Raw genomic sequence first — 17,049 nt, 5'->3', positions numbered from 1 at the left:
GACAGAACCTTATAATTCCAAGGTGACTATATGTTTGAGAATTAATTATAATAGCCTACTCATATTGACCTTTACTATACATCTAAAGAATTGTGATCTTGATATTAAAGCAAAAAAAAATCGTGATTCACATTTTAGCCGGAATCGTGCAGCCCTAAATATATACATATACACACATACACACAGAGTGCCACACACACGCAGTGGACAATTACACATGATATCCGCCTGTGACAGAGACTGCAACACGTGGTAAGCTCACAGCAGTGGGTTTGCTTGCTTATTCGGTGTCCGCTCAGGCAAACAGAGGGTGTTTTTACTGAGCCACGGCCCACTGAACTCAACGGCCCCATTCCCCCCTCCTCTCCCCTCCAAAGTGCTTTTTTTCTGCTCTCTGCGGAGCGCTGCAGTGTCTAAGAGCTCTGTGCATGACAGAATACATAGCTTTATCGTTGCCTGTGAAACGCATTACTCTCAAGGGTTTCTACAGATATGAGATCATACAACAGGCAACCAAAAAGATCAATAAATAAGCATGTTTTCAATAGATTAATTAGCAAGACTGGCATCATAATGCAAGCCAATCTGATTAGCTCAAAGAGCCCTTTGCGCCCACTGTTTATCAACACAGAACTGATTCTGGCTGTTGTTTCAAAAGCTTTTTTCATGCTAGAGAAAATGATCCTATCACAATACTTTGGTTGGCACAAGAATAAAAAGACAAAGTTTCAGACCATTTTTAAGAGAATCGTTTGAACTGTAAACTTCTAAAACCCCATCATTACAATGATTTTGCTGTGAATAATTACATTTAAGTACGTTAAATGTATAAAACACCTAAACAATAAAGTTCTAGCAGTACAAAACCTCAACCAACCAATCGAAATACAGTTGCTGCCTCCATTCCAAAACACCACAAATAAGCTATCAAAAAAAGTGTAAACCTATCTGATTCTCACACTCGGCATGTTTGGTTTAATTAAGGAAAAATCTAATGTAATTGCTCTATCATGACTTAAAACACACCTGTTTAGCTGTGCCTTTAACGAATGAGCATGGTGCTACGACCAACAGAACGCACTCTTTGTCTCTTTCTTATTCTTTGTAAACCTGTTTTAATACAGGTTGTGTTTTAAGCCATTAACTGTTGTTTTATTTCTTATTCCTACTGTATTTTATGATTCTTTGAATATTAATCGGTCCTAAAGTGTGTGTGCTTGTGTGTATGAGAGAGAAAGAGAAAGGAGAAATTGCAAGCAGGTCATCTCAGTTTCCTGCTTGGGAAGGGAAGGCAGTGAAAGATTACCTCATCGCTTACTAGCATGCAAGAACTGTCTGGGTCATGTGCTCTAGAGTCATCGCACGAAGTTAATAATCCAAGTTAGGCACAATAGGATTATTTGACAAACAAAACAAAAGGACATAAGGAGACACTATTACTTCCATTGAGGAATTTATAAAGTACAAAAAAGTAGCATAACATGCATTAGAACTGATAATCAACTTTAACCTAGCTTGTGCAAAGCTATATTCAGCATATATATATATATAAATAAAATTGAAGGAACTACCCATACAGACATTTTTACATGACAAGCTACATCAGTAAAGAATAACCATCATGTTTCTCCACCTAACAAAGTAGTCCCTAATCAAAAAGACGTTTGACAATGTTTCACATCATTAAATCTCATTAAATGAATAAACACACAAGCTTTAACAAAATGCAAGCTTGACAATTCTGCTTTAAAGCTATACTGCGTTTCTGCTTTTAAACCAAATTAAATTACAACTGCAGCATTTCAACACCAACCGCTTAAAGAGATGCTTTCCTTCTATCAACTCCTATGTTGTCAAGAAAAAGCCAGTTTTCCTGCTGCTTAAGCAAGCTGAACAGATCTACAGAGCATGTCTGAGGCATACCCTTACAAAACCAACATGGTATGCCTACCTTCTCTGTCCAGATTGGGCATCTGAGGGGGTGAGCTGCACTGCCCTAAGACAAGGAAAGAGGGACCTCCGGTAGTAAATATCACCACATACCATCTGTACATATATTTGCCAAATTATTACCGATATTCTATATATCAAACAACGTACATTAATATACAATTGAAACACTATTGGGTAGAAAAAAAACTGATTCATGAATGAGGGAATGTGATGCTTTTCCCATATTCTCTTAAGACTGGACCTCTATGCAGTAGTGGTAAAAGTTTACCAGCTAAACACAATATTGGCTATAACTCAGAACACATTGTTATTAGCAATATTGATTATTTAAGGAAACTACAGCCAGCAACTTGTTCAAATTTGTGCACCCAATCATACAAGCAAAACATGATTCAATGGCTCAATAGACTTATAACTAGGGCCGGATGAAATCTGCGGATGTTTTTTGCCATTTCTGCTGAGAATTTTGGTAAAAATCTGCAGATTTCAGCGGAATTATTTTGGGAGTATCATAACTAAAACCTTAATATGTGAAATAAAAAAATTATTATTTAATATTTAAAATGCAAATCCAATTAGATTAACTTTATTTGGTAAACAAAGCAAGTCTCTCATATAATTTATCTATTAAAAGACAGAAAATATTACTTTACAAACTGCATTGTACATAAATGAGATGAACATTTTCATATTAGTCAATAATATTTCTGTACTTAATTTAATAACTGAATAAATATAGATTTACACACATTTTCTCAAGTAAATAAACAGAATTAATGATGTGCTAAAAATCTGTGGAAATCTGCGGAACTCTGCGTGCGCAGATTCCGTGTGGGCCTACTTATGATTAATATGTAGGCCTGCATGGAATCTGCATGCATGTAAAACTGCAGATTTTTTTAGCCATTTAATTTATCTTTTAAAATTAGTAATAACTAATATGTAAATGTTTATGATTTATTTACAGTACAGTTTGTGAAGTAATATTTTCTGTCTTTTAGTAGATAATGAGACTTTCGTTGATTACCAAACAAGTGGATTTAATTGGATTTGAATCGTAAACCTTAAAAGTTAAAGTTACTGATTTCGGTTACTGTATCCCGAAATCATTCTGCATAAATCTGCCGAATTTTCTTTGTTACAAAATTCTTAGATTTTTTTTTTTAATAAGTTCGAAATACTTTTGATGCAAAAAACTGGAAAGAACAAAATCAATACGCAAAATTGTACTGTGCAATTTTCTCTTAGTAATAATATCCGCAATATTTATTTTGCAATGCAGAAAAAACATTTAGCAGTGTTATATAACTAATCAAGTCACAAATACTACTGCCTAGAAATGCCATACCACATTAAACAAAACATGAGATCTGCATGTTCTGCTTTGTCTGTGAGTAAATGGCACATTTTAGTTTACTACAACCATACTACTAAAACAGGCAATGCTTAGAATACTATAATGCTGTGTCAGCTTTGACACTTTATTATTGCAGGACAAAAAAATTTTTTTTACTTTATTTCAAGAGCTGATCTGCGAGTCACTGTCAGCTTTTTACCATTGTATGCCATCATTTCATGTGCACACAGTGTCTCAAAGCTTATTGCCAATTCATCCAACAAACAAAAAAAAAGTCTTGTTTAATTTCTACATTTATGATAAGGGATGCACTGACAATTAAAAAAAAAGTATCTGCCAAAACAGATACCGATCTGACATCAGTGCAGTCTGTTCTTAAATATAATACAATTTCTATACTTCTGATACTCGGGTTGTAGAAACCTAAATAATATCCCTTCTGTTGTACACAATACACTAAACACAGAGCACTTTATTACAAGTAAAACAGTAAATATAAAGGGGCTTCAGTATCAGTCAAATATTTGACTCCGGTTTCATCAAGATCAAATGTTTATGCTCTTGCATAACATAAAACTCTGCTGTAACTTTTAAAAAAAAAAACCTTTTGCTTTTCTTTCTTTCTTTCATTTTTAATTATAGCCAAAGGTTTCCCCGCAATAACTTAAAACTGTCCAATAATAAGCAGAGCAAACCAACAAAAGCAGGAGGAAAGATATGCAAACTAAACATCTCAAAACACATTTTACATTTAGCCTATTTGACAATTGCATGTTATTATCTTTCAAATTATTACAAACATGCATAAATAATGTGAAATTAACATAAGAAAGGTTTCCTTTCTAATAAAACAACAAACATTAGACCTGTCATATTGTTCAATATGGACAAACACAACATATTTTGTTTAGTTTCTTTCTATATTAATTTGTTGCATTTAAGCACACAAACACACTACAAACGTGCTTATACAAAATATACCAGAGAATAAAAAACATTAATGCATCAAGGTGATATTTATTGATAAAAAAAAAGCTGCAATAGGATACCAAAGAGTTAGAACAGTGTTGTAGCTTACAGAAGTAATTCACACACCTGCGATTCACCTCACTTTTTTAAACCATTGGCTCTCGTCTTGAGTTTTCTGCTTTTTAACTTTCAATAAAAAAAGGAAAAAGGACAGAGAAGGCCATAAAACCACTAGTTAAACAAGTGATCTAAAAATATCCACAACATCTTTATCCAAGAAACAACCATTTTTATTACAATAAATGCTTCTTAACCGCAGTTTTAATAAAAGAATCGTTTTGGTAACATGGCAGCCATGTGTGCACGAATGCAAACAAATGTCTTCATGCTGTAGCAAACATTTCTAACTAGCATTTCGTACTTGCAGAACAACACAACCAACATCTAACCAACAAAGAGCTATGATAGAAACATCTTCACTGAATTGTTGTCTCAGACAAAAACAGACTCTGCAAAGATACCAAACTTATATCACCTTACGGTTAAAAGATGCTATAAAACCACTGAAATAAGCCCAGACACAAACCTGTATTTGTAGTAGTTGTCAACAAAAAAAAAAAAAAAGGATAAGAAAGAAATTCGAAGAATGGAGAACCAATTTACTTTGAAGTGCATGCAGACTACATACACAGCATAACTGCAAACATTTTGTGGTTTGATCACAAGCCACGGTTTAAAATAAAATTGACTGATGTAGCACTAATTTAAAACCCCAAAAAGTATACAGTAAGGGCTGCACGTTAAAGGGCACCTAGGTTACCCCTTTTTCAGATTTAATATAAGTGTTTTGCGTCTCCAGTATGTGTCTTTAAAGTTTCAGCTCAAAAGACCCATCAGATTTTATTATACCTTTTACAAGATTAAATTTTATACATTTTTGCACTAGGGGGCTGTTTTGTCATACTGCGCCTTTAAGGCTAGTCCTCCCCTCCTACCGTTTCTACGTGCCTTTCTGCATGACTTAATCTCCTCCCTCGGCTGCGTCAGACAACAGACAGACTTGAAGGAAGCAGATCTCACGTAGCGTTTGTGAGAAATACTACAGTAAGAACTTTACCAATGAGCATTTGTTGTGCAGTTGCATCGATGACTCACACACAATGTCGCTACAAAGTTCACGCAAATCGCAGTAATTCATTACACACGTGCACCGTTTTAAAACATTTTAAACATGTGAAACTCACTCTTGATCACGTTTGATGTTGATTGATGATCCTAGCAAACTGAACAGACCTTTTCCCGGTTGCTTTGCGCACGTCTGGTCTTGTTGATATGATTATACACGTGACTACCGGGACATGTTAATACGCACAGCTGTCAATCAATTCGGTGGGCGGGGGGACCGCACTCCTACGTCAAGTTGCGGTAGGTCTGAAAACCGCTCCAATTATTCCACCGTTTTTATGTTGTTAAATTGAAAAAAAAAAAAGGACTGGGTGTGTTTATATCACCCCAATATGACGGTCTATACACTATCTACACACATGCCTGTCCAAACAGCTTGAAAAGTAGATTTTTCACCATAGGTGCCCTTTAAATCAAACGGCAACTGCCATGTGCATTGTCAGAAATGACAGCTCTGTAGACAGTAATAAATCTCCACCATCCGTAGTTCACTGAAAATCTGCGCAATAAACTGCAGAACAACTAAACACCAGATAATGAATTTAAAGATAATCATTCAGTGATGATGAGCGGTGTAGTAAATGCTGCTCCATCTGAAATAGGGCTCGAAATTGCAACCATTTTGGTCACATATGCGCCCGAAATTTTTTCTATGCAACCTCAAAATATATTTGGGAGCATTTGTGCGAGAGCATAAAATTGTTACATGCAACCAGTTTTCACCACTAATTGTTCAGCGCGTGCGCGGGGTTAGAAGACATTCACGCAGAATGCATCTTTGCACTTGAAATGCAGTACTCAGGAATAGTTTAAAACTGTTGTCATTAGGGTTGTGTATCGTTTGGGATTATTTCGATACCGGTGCTAAATCGATATTTTTAAAACGGTACCGTGCCAAGTACGGTGCCTGAACAGATACTTTTAAGCCACAAAATTAAGGTGGATGACTTTCGAAAAATCTTTAAAAAAAAAATTTTTAATAGAAGAATACAATTAAAGTTTAAAGTAAACATCAATTCATATTTTATATATTTGAATTGCATTTAAATATTTCCTTTGATCATTTGTTGGTTAGCATGAATTTAAGATTTGCATAATGAAATTACATTAGCTTACTACTAACCTGTGGAAAGGCTGTCATCAAAATACTGCCCTCCTTTTTTCTAGGATTGGAGCTTGTGACTATGTTTACATGGTTATCAGTAATCTAATGATTTGCCTTAATCTGAATAAGACAATAATATGATCAAGGGGTTTACATGAGTTGCTTTTTTGCCCTCCCATTCATTTAAAATAACGTTTCTGAAAATTTTGTGTTTCCTAAAAAAAAAATTATTCTAGAGTCATAATAAGATGTGTATCTTATTGTTAATTTCTTGAATAAAAGTTTAAAAAAAAAATTAAGCATTAGTGTCCATGTACGTACTCATTGAAAGTGCCATTTGATGTCAGAGACAGTGCATTCCTCTGCCTTTGAGCCCTTAAATGTGTCATTAAGTTTGACGTGTTTCCCCCTTACATGCAACTTTTGTAAATCATCTGCTTCACGTTGCTGTGTCAGAATCCTTGCTTGTAAAATACGCTTTAGAATGCTTAAAAGCATTGATCTGCGTGTTGATCATGCGTTTTCTCTGAAGAGAGTCGCTCTCACTCACCGAATGCACTGTACTGCGTGCGTTCCCTAAGCAACAAGAACAAACCCCTACATCGCCTGTCCATATTCCTCAAAGTAGTTTAGGATTAAATGTTTAGAGATGGTGACAATGCGTACCTATGTGTGCCTTTGATGCACCCCTTTCTTACGTACTTGTCGCAGCACCAGTGGCACCGAAATTAGGCACCGAAATTAGGCATCATATGCTGATTTGATCCGGTACATACCGGTTACAAAGGTACCGGCACCGGGTTTCGGTACCCAACCCTACTTGTCATGTCAACTTGATGCAGTAAACAAAACCCGCAATGCTTGCCCCGCCTTCGCACTCTTCTTATTGACCCACTGCTCCAGAACTGAACGCGAATAGATTGGTTAAAATCAGTTGTCAATCATTCAGTCAATACCTTCTGCCTTTACATGACAGGGAGAGCTACACAAAAGCAAAAATGTAAAGCGCTGAAGATGAGAATGAAAACACTCACAGATTTTGTTTTAGAAACCACCTAAAGCTGCAAATAATGGCACATCTGTTTACCGATCATATGGTGAATGTTATTCCAACATTTACACTTTTCGAACAGAGGATAAAAGACTTCCATTGGCTTCAAGTCCGCTATGAAAATAACTAAAGCATTCACTATAAAGTCTGTGGGACAGAGTTTTCAGGTAACTGTTTGCCACATCCACACATTTTAAGCACGAGAGGTTCTGTTTAATCCTTTATTTAATCTCCAGATGCTGTCAGCCGTGCAAGTGGCAGCTATATGCAAACATTAAAATTTCACACCACGTACACCATTGCAAAAGGGCTTGCACTGACTAAGATTACACTATTGCAGCTCATGAAAAGACCGATATTGCTGTTAAAATGACGTATGCAAGTAATAAGGTATATGTCAAACGCATCTGTGCGATATCAGACACCACCCGTGAGAACACAGCACAGTTATCGCTAACAGATTATTCATGTCAAGCAGCATGTGCAGGGCCAGTAAGTTGTCCATGTATCTTTTGGTCACTCAATTATGTTATAAAAATGTATTTTCTTGTGATAACAGGATTTTGTGAGACATTTTCCTCACGCATGCATATATATTTTTTTTTTATCATGGGGCCCTAGATGTTATAAAAAAAAACTGATTATTCATCAGAATATGAACAGAAAAATAGACACCTTAGACACCACAAAAAGTCAAAAGCTTAAATAAAAATTCTAATCAGTTTTGTTAGCAGAGAAAGCATCAACATCACACTTCAGGTGATGAAAAAAGGCTATTAGGGATGAAATTTATCTACGTTATACCACAGATGAAAAAAGAAAAAGGAAACCAGATGGAATTCATGCAAAAATAAAAATGCATCATAGAACACTTATAAATTGTGTACTTACCATCGAAAAGCATTGTAATGGAAGTAAACCAAACCAAGGCCATATAAAAAGGCAGCATTCTGGGGGGAAAAAAAGAGAGCTTGGAGTTAGGAAAACAAACTATTCGTTATACTTAATCTGATCAAATGTATCTGATCACGCATGACACCTGATTTGTGATTGTGTTAGAATAATTCACCCTCACAGCAGGTCTGACACATCTGTACTCAGCAGGGGATAGAAATGACTGTGGCTAATGACCGTCTTAAACTAAATAGGTGGCAAAGACTTGGTCTCCCGCAACCACAAAAGGTCAAATTTACATAATGAAATGTGCAAGACAACATGGATCAATGAAACATTATCATGTCTTAACCTTATCTGCACTCACAGAAGCAAAGTGTGAGTCAAACTGAAAGCCACTGCGGCTTGTCTTCCCCACAAATGCACTTTCACTACATTACAAAACTAGATTTGAAGTTAATGAAGCACATGATTTAAGTAAACTAGGACTGGGATGGATGATGGTCTAAAAAACACCTGAATTTTCTTTTTTTCTATTTTTTTTTTTTTTTTTTTGAAGGTAAAGTTGAGTTTAGTGCAGCATGTACATGCACTTCGGTCTTTGCTAGATTTCTACTTTAAAGCAGTGGAAGAATAACATGTACATGCATATACACACATACATAGTTTAAACAGTTCATAAGGTTCCAAATTAAAAGTGGAATTGTGTAATGTATGCAACCTCGAGCATCTATTCTACAAGCAAATCTTATTTAAAATAATAATAATATACATTAAAAAAAACGCTCAGTGGCATAATTTCCACTGGGGACAGGGAGCATGGCCCACCCACATTGGTAAAATCCCAGTTGTGCCCCCTACTTTAACTAATTGGTTATAACTTTTGCAAAACCACACACCATCGTCACCACTGTGGAGTGGACTAGTGCAGGACTTATGGCCCGTTTCTACTGAGTGGTATGGTACGATACGCTTTTACGGCTGTTTCCACTGTCAAAAGGTAGCTAAAAGCGAACTGTACCGTACCACTTTTTGGGCACCTTTTGCAAAGGGTACCTAGGCATGGCAAAAAAAAATACTAATTTGCGAATCTCCTTACTTCCGGGTGCAGCGATTCTGCAATTGTGGCTCGTGTATTCTGGGAAATTTTTTTAGCCCTTGGTTTCGAGTGTGGTCCTAAAAAATCTCCTTTCAAAGGGGTATTTGCCCCTTCCCCTTAGCCCTCAAGCTAAAGAGAATTGGGACACCCCTACCCCTTGACATGAATGCGCAAATCAACTGTTGTCAAGAGTCCAGTGTTAAACAAATTTTTATTTTAAACTAACATCTATGCATGAAAATGACATTTTTACTTGTTACATGCAACATTTATCAAATGCATCAAACTGTGTGTTGAATCAGTAATTTTATTATATCAGTTCCAGATAGACGGCAACTAAATTTTTATTCTATAAATAATAATATATAATTTGTACATAAATGTTTATCATTACGTTAATACACCATTAACTATTTAGCTAACTGTCTGAGATTATCTAACTACAGTATGTAAATGTATGCTCACTTAATAGGCTAACATGAACAGATGTAGACAGATGCATCAGTACTATTCCAGGACTGTTCACGAAACGTTTCAAAGTTGAAAACCTAAATGACACATCCCTGTTGTGAGACGGGCGTACTTTGAATTTCATAATTAGTAAAGACGTGCTGTGAAGCACTGCTGAGATACACAGTCTTATTCACGCAAGTTTAATCAAATCAATCTATGCCTCAAGCTTCCACTGCCAGCTCTAAAATTACATTTTGAAAATAGAAACTGTGGCTAGGGATGAGATGCATGAAAATTCAGTTAGGCACACAAGAGTGTTTTATACACAAAAGCTTACAAAGATCTGAAATACAGCATCTAAAATAATATTTTGATATTTGGTAACTGTAGTTTGTGGAAAAATTGCTTGAGCTCTATGGAATCTGCTTTCAGTCATGGCCATAAATAGGCATGGGACGATAACCGGTTTCAAGGAAAAGTCATGGTTCTAAAAACCATTCAAATGTTTTGTTATACAGTTCCTAGTATGGTACGTGTAAGGTGTATGGTGAAAAATCTACTTTCCAAGCTGTTTGGACAGACATATGTGTATATCTAGTGTATAGACCGTCATATTGGGGGTGATAAACACACCCAGTGCCTTTTTTTTTTTTTTTTTTTTTTTTCAATTTAACAACATAAAAACGGTGGACCAATTGGAGCGGTTTTCAGACCAACCGCAACTTGACGTAGGAGTGCGGTCCCCCCGCCCACCAAATTGATTGACAGCTGCGTATTAACATGTCCCCGTAGTCACGTGTACAATCATAACAACAAGAGAGGACGAGCGCAAAGCAACCGAGAACAAAAGGTCTGTTCAGTTTGCTAAGATCATCAATCATTATCAAATGTGATCAAGAAGAATGAGTTTTACAAGTTTAAAATGTTTTAAAACAGTGCATGTGTAATGAATTACAGCGATTCACTTCAGCTTTACTTCATCAGCACAGCCGCGTGTCAGAACAATTATAAAAGAAGATGCTTCAATCTCGGTTTGTGGACATTAAATCAGGTTTATTTTGCACATTAACATAACAAATATCTATACAGCAGTGGAGATTAACCTGTATCACATATGCGTGCAAAAAGAGTGCAAAGCTAAACGCGCACACTGTCTCTCTGTGTTTGTGTGTGTGTGTGTCTGCTGCTCTGTGTGTGCGTGTGTGCGCACGTGAACTTTGTAACGACATTGTGTGTGATTCATCGTTAAGTTGACTCATCTTGACACAACAAATGCATCAAATACTAATTGGTAAAAGTTCTTACTGTAGTATTTCTCACAAACGCTACATGAGATCTGCTTCCTTTATGCCTGTTTGTTGTCTGAAGCAGCCGAGGGAGGAGATTAAGGCACGCAGAAAGGCATGTAGAAACGGTGGGCGGGGAGGACTAGTCTTAAAGGTGCAGTACAACAAAACAGCCTCCTGGTGCAAAAATGTATAAAATAGAATCTTATAAAAGGTATAATAAAATCTGATGGGTGTTTTGAGCTGAAACTTTACAGAGTACAGACACATTCTGGAGACACAAAAGACTCGTATTAAATCTTAAAAATGGGGTAACCTAGGTGTCCTTCACACATGTTTTTTTTAATTACTATTTTATCCGCTGCGTAAAACATGTGCTTGATAAGTTGGTGGTACATTCCACTGTGGCGACCCCGGATTAATAAAGGGACTAAGCCGAAAAGAAAATGAATGAATGAATATTTTAGAGCAGTAATCACAATATCGTGTTTTTTTTTTTTATTTAAGGTTATCATCCTGGCAGAATCTTATCCCGGCTCATGCCTAGCCATAATTCCACATTGGGCATGTATTAATTTTCCAATAATTCAAGGGTCTGACAAGTCAACTGTTAAAGATCAACTTCTAATGCCAATACAGCCCGACTATGAAAGTGCAAGCCAAGTTATGCATTTTAGATGAACACAGAACTAGCTACTGTCCTGCTCTGTTCGAATGCAATCAGGCAGCCAACAATGATCTTGGGTTTCAATGACCAGCCTGACAGCAGATGCTCCGTGTTCTGCCATGAAAGACCTCAGGCAGCAGTGTAATGTCAGGACAGGAGCAGAAAAACAGTGCCAGAGACGCACTGACTGCAAGGTGCATCACTCAGACAGGCTGACAGCACTGCACATGAGCTGCTCCTCACACCTGCACAAATCATACACAGATGTCTGACTGCTGAGAGAGCACCCTTAACCCCTTGAGCACAGGTACAAATTTAGATCATGCCCTGAAAGATTTAATTCTAACTCCTTAATAGAGCATGGCAAAACACTGACTTTGGAGAAAGTAAGAAATCAACAACTTCCACAGCTGCGACCTGCAATGTTTCCATTGGCAAATTATTCATTCGGCCTTCCAAACTAAACAATGCCCATGCAAAAAGTAATTTATAGCACAAACTGTAAGAAACTACCTAATTACTCACAAAAAGGCATTCAGTCCATCTGCGCTGGAAATCAGCTTCTTTTAGCCGTATGCTGAAGCTTAGCGCCTGATATGCGAGAGATGACACTTCTACAGTCAACATCCGTATCTGAAGTCAAAAGCACTCCATCACAGTGAAAGTTTGCTCTGCCATGGAAATTTCACAGCCAAGAACGGCACTCTTGCTCAAGGAAAAAACTGTGTTTGGAAGCCAGTGCTGTCAGGGGCCATTACAGACAGAGATGCTGGAGCTCATTCCACATTCAAACTATTCTTACACATAGCTTTACCTAGCAACACACATCAACCTGAAATGCTTTACCTTAAAACAGACATCTGGAACGAACACCCACTAAGGTGCTGATATACTTCAAGTTCAGTAATGAAGTCTGCACTGCGCACTAGCGTTTTTTTAATATATTGGGTGCATTAATCTTGTTAATAATTATTGATGGGAAGTTTGAATCGTTTTACTGACTAGGAGCTTTGAGTCTCGTTTTTGGAGATGAACAAATCTTTTTGAGACAATTCATTCAATTTGCCAAACTAACATTAAAATGATACGAGATGGTTCCAAACACTTCTATAACTAGCCCCGATGTTGATCACACTTCAAACAAGTCTTAATAACTAGAATGCTATTATAAAATGTAGTGTTTCTACACTAGAAAGAGAAAATAATCCTTCATTATTCACCTGGTGTTTTGTCTATGATTAGCTCTGCTCACCTGTTCTTGCATGCCTTAAAATTTGAGTCGATCGTTCACCTGACACTAACAGCCCCATATAAGCTTAACCAATGCGTACAATCTGAGCCAGACACGCCCATGATTAGTTCACCTTTTGAGCCTTTAGGTTTTTTTAGTCATTCGTTCATCACGTGACAGCATGCAAAGAAATGACTCAAAAACGAAGACTCAAGAAATGAAGGGAGAATAAATGCTTTTCCAGCTCTAAATGCATTTGATTGGCTTCGGCCTTTCATGTGATGAAAGAACAACTCAAACCGAGGACTTGAGAGATGAACGAATCAAATATTTTTCTGGCTCTAAATGCACATGAACGGCTTCTGTCTTTCACGTGATGAACGTACTACTCAAACCCAATAGAGGACTCTAAAAATTAACTACTCTTCTTCACCTGTCAAAAATCATCTGAGGCAGTAATTCTGTAATGTTTGAACATGCTGACGCTGAACTTTAGGTGCATCACTGGCACCACACAATAACCAACACAAATTTGATAACAGCGCCACATAGTGGTCATGCGTTAAAAACCCTTAACATGGCATCAATAATGAATAATCCAAACTGACTTGATAAATGTTAATTGCATAGGGTTATTGTGGTAAAACTTGATCTCCACTTATTCCATGGGTCATGCTGAGAACACTGATACCAAATATGCCATATGCCAAACCTCATGTCTGCCATATTTTGTTCAAAAACCTTCTTTTGCGAACCCCTCCCTTACCATGGATTTAATTGTTAACAAATTTGACTGCGATCATCTTCAGACCATGCTGACCTTTCTGATCTTAAATATATTGACACCATGGGCCCGATCATACACCCAGCGCAATGTGGCGCAAGGCACGACGCAATTGTTGTTTGATAGTTTCAGCTTGGCGCAAGAGTGGTTTTGACGTTTTGTGGCACGCTGTTTACATAGCAAATGCATTTGCGCTCATGTGCGCCCATAGGAGTTCTGATCTAAAAAAGGAGGCGTGTTGAGGCGCATTGCTGGCTCGTTGCTATTTTGAGAAACTTTAATAGACTGTTCTAGAGACCAAAACAAAGCCGGTCTATTGTCCAGCATAGAGCGTGTTAGTTATGCACCTCGCTTACACATTGCTTAATACAAACAGGATGTACAGCAATACACAAATATCTTCACAAATAAAAAATAATTAAAATGTAAAGGATATATATGGGATATAATAAGGATATAAAGCCTATAGGATATAAATATAAAGGATTAAAATATCACAAAACATTATTTTTGTAGCTTACATAAATATAAAAACCAAACTTTCATGCCTTCATCTCGGGGGGCTTTATCAGTTTATTCATAACAATTTGCTTTTGTATAATGTTGTTATTATTATTAGCAGTATTATTTATTATATGTATATTTATATTTGTTTTATTAAAAAGCTTAGATTTGCCCACCTGTCAGGTATTAGACCATATGTGCCATAACATGAGTATTAGGATATAACTTTTTTTTTACACACTTTGTTATTATTGTTCAATTATTCGTTTGCTGGAAATTAGAACTGAATTTAGAAATAGTTTTGAAACAAATCTTTGTGCTAACAAACTAAATTAATTATTTACTTGCTAATGGATGTCTGTGGTACAAGAAATTTCCCTATCCACAAGAGTGAAAGCGAACGTAAACAATGAGGCTCATCTCTCATTCTCGCACTGTAGATGCTCTATTTAACGGTTTTCTCTCTAGTGAAGGGTTCAGTTTTTATGCTTACAAAGTCCGTCATGTAAATAGCAAATGCACCATGGCACGACGCAACTGACTCTTCAAGGGAATGGGAGATGAGACTCTGATTGGTTTATTCTCAAAACACACCTATAACTCATTAGGAAAATAAGCTCAACTCTTTTGAGCTTATTTGAGTCATGGCTCAAAGCGGATTTTTCCGTCCTTATATTAGCAAAAGTGGATCCTAACACGCCCTTAATGCGTTTGTGCCCTGCGCTTATATATATATATATATATATATATCTCAAACCTTAGCTTTTAGTTCTGGTCACCTAACACTGACCACAACAGATCACATTTGTAACTGCCACCTATTGGTCATAAGTTAAACCAATAAATAATTCATATGCTAATTGCTTTCAAGATTTTCTGATATTTTAAGTAAAACATACTTCAAATTTATTCAAAATCTCATCGTTTCGCTTGGTCTCATGCTGCTTACTAACTTTGTTGCTTTTGGCCTATGGACTGCTTTTCTCATTCTGCCTCTGGACTGCTTTGCTAATTCTCACTCAGCACTGCTTGGCCCCTTAATAGCTGCTTGCAGCTATACTTGTTACAATTATTGTAATTATCGATAGAATTAATATTTTATAATTATTGGACATTCATTTTGGAATTATTGTGCAAATATCAATATGTGATCACAACATTATAGTTGTTTCTGATTTTTGTTAGTCCTGATTGATGTTGTTTTTAAATACAATGAATTCAATAAAATACAATTTGCAGTGGTGCTCATAAATTTGTGGTGCTACTACATTTTTAAAGTTGGGAGCACTAGTAAAAGGTTAATTTTGAGCCCGGTGTATGAAATGTATTAGGCTGTATAGTGTGGACAGAAATTTTCTGAAACAAAACTCTAGTCTGGACGAAGATCATTTTCATTCTAAAATACCACTTTAAAACAAAAAGGCACTAGTGTAAACTGCACCGAAGACTAACAGCAGAGTTGAGTCTGCAGATTAAAGGTAATAACGTTGTAAATAAAGCTCAGAATTTTTGGGACAGTCCGATCATTTGGCTTAAAGCCCGGGACACATCAAATCAACGTCAAAGTACTAGCAGTGATGAAAACCGACTGTGTTGTCACCTAGTGTCAGCTGCATTTGGTGCTGTTTGCACATGAACAAACCAAACAGATGACAGACAACTGAAATGAAGACATGCTTTAAATATACGCATAAACAAAGCAACATTTACGTACCAATTTTACAGCACTTCATTCACCACAGTAGAATTCACTCATGCAAATAAGTCTAATAATCTATGTTGTGTGCAAAAAATGTAGGAAATGGGATTTAATGACTGCTGGCTTCTATGTATTCACTCTTGATGTGTCATTTGCATAGTTTTGTCACTTTAGTTTTTGCTCATGCTCTCTGATCTGTAGCTGAACAGCCAATCAGAGCATTTTGTCACCAACGACCAATGCTGATTTTACATACTGATTTAGGCAAACTCCCTCTACCATGAGCCCGATGAGAGGAGTCATGTGTAACACACCAAACAACCTAACCTGACAAATGCTCATCGAAGACCACGCTACTCAACGGCCAACCATAGGCTTGGCGTGTCTCTACCTTATGGCCTTAAAAGATATAGTCAGGAGCAGCAGGTAATATTGTTAGACTGATCACAATAAATGATTTTTGTTATGCAATATATTGGTCACATAAATGATTGCGATAAGTAATATTATTGACATTTTAAGACCATTTAACGCCACTGATTATGATTATACAACATAAAAACACTAATAATCATTAGTACTTTCTAGTGAAAATGTTTCAACCATATGATTATTTGGATGTCAACCTCTGTGATAGTTTAGTTTAAACTTTATTGTCCTTTCTGTTTGGCACAGAAAGGAAATGCGTCTTTAACACTGGATTTAAGACAACAATTGCATACAAACAACAAATCACACAATAACAACACTCTTCAAGACAACATAAGTTAAAAATTTTAAAACCAAATTAGCCCCATACACATTACTGCACA

At 36.5% G+C, this 17,049-nt stretch overlaps 1 protein-coding gene across 2 annotated transcripts in view; it reads right to left on the bottom strand.

Moving 5' to 3' along the window:
- Positions 1 to 17,049, bottom strand: part of kdm6a (lysine (K)-specific demethylase 6A) — a 73,416-nt gene that overhangs the window by 47,796 nt on the left and 8,571 nt on the right. The window contains exons 5-6 of one of the 2 annotated variants that reach the window (XM_056465561.1): positions 8,512 to 8,570; positions 1,952 to 1,996 (exon numbers count right to left, since the gene is read on the bottom strand). In XM_056465561.1, coding sequence (XP_056321536.1) covers positions 1,952 to 1,996; positions 8,512 to 8,570 — 104 coding nt within the window. The remainder of the gene's footprint in view (positions 1 to 1,951; positions 1,997 to 8,511; positions 8,571 to 17,049) is intronic. The other variant, XM_056465563.1, reaches the window with a different exon arrangement.

This window comes from Danio aesculapii, chromosome 9 (assembly GCF_903798145.1).
Source record: "Danio aesculapii chromosome 9, fDanAes4.1, whole genome shotgun sequence".
NCBI classification, from domain to species: Eukaryota; Metazoa; Chordata; class Actinopteri; order Cypriniformes; family Danionidae; genus Danio; species Danio aesculapii.
The sequence above is the reverse complement of the archived record's forward strand: the minus strand, read 5'-3'. Positions and strand labels throughout refer to the sequence as shown.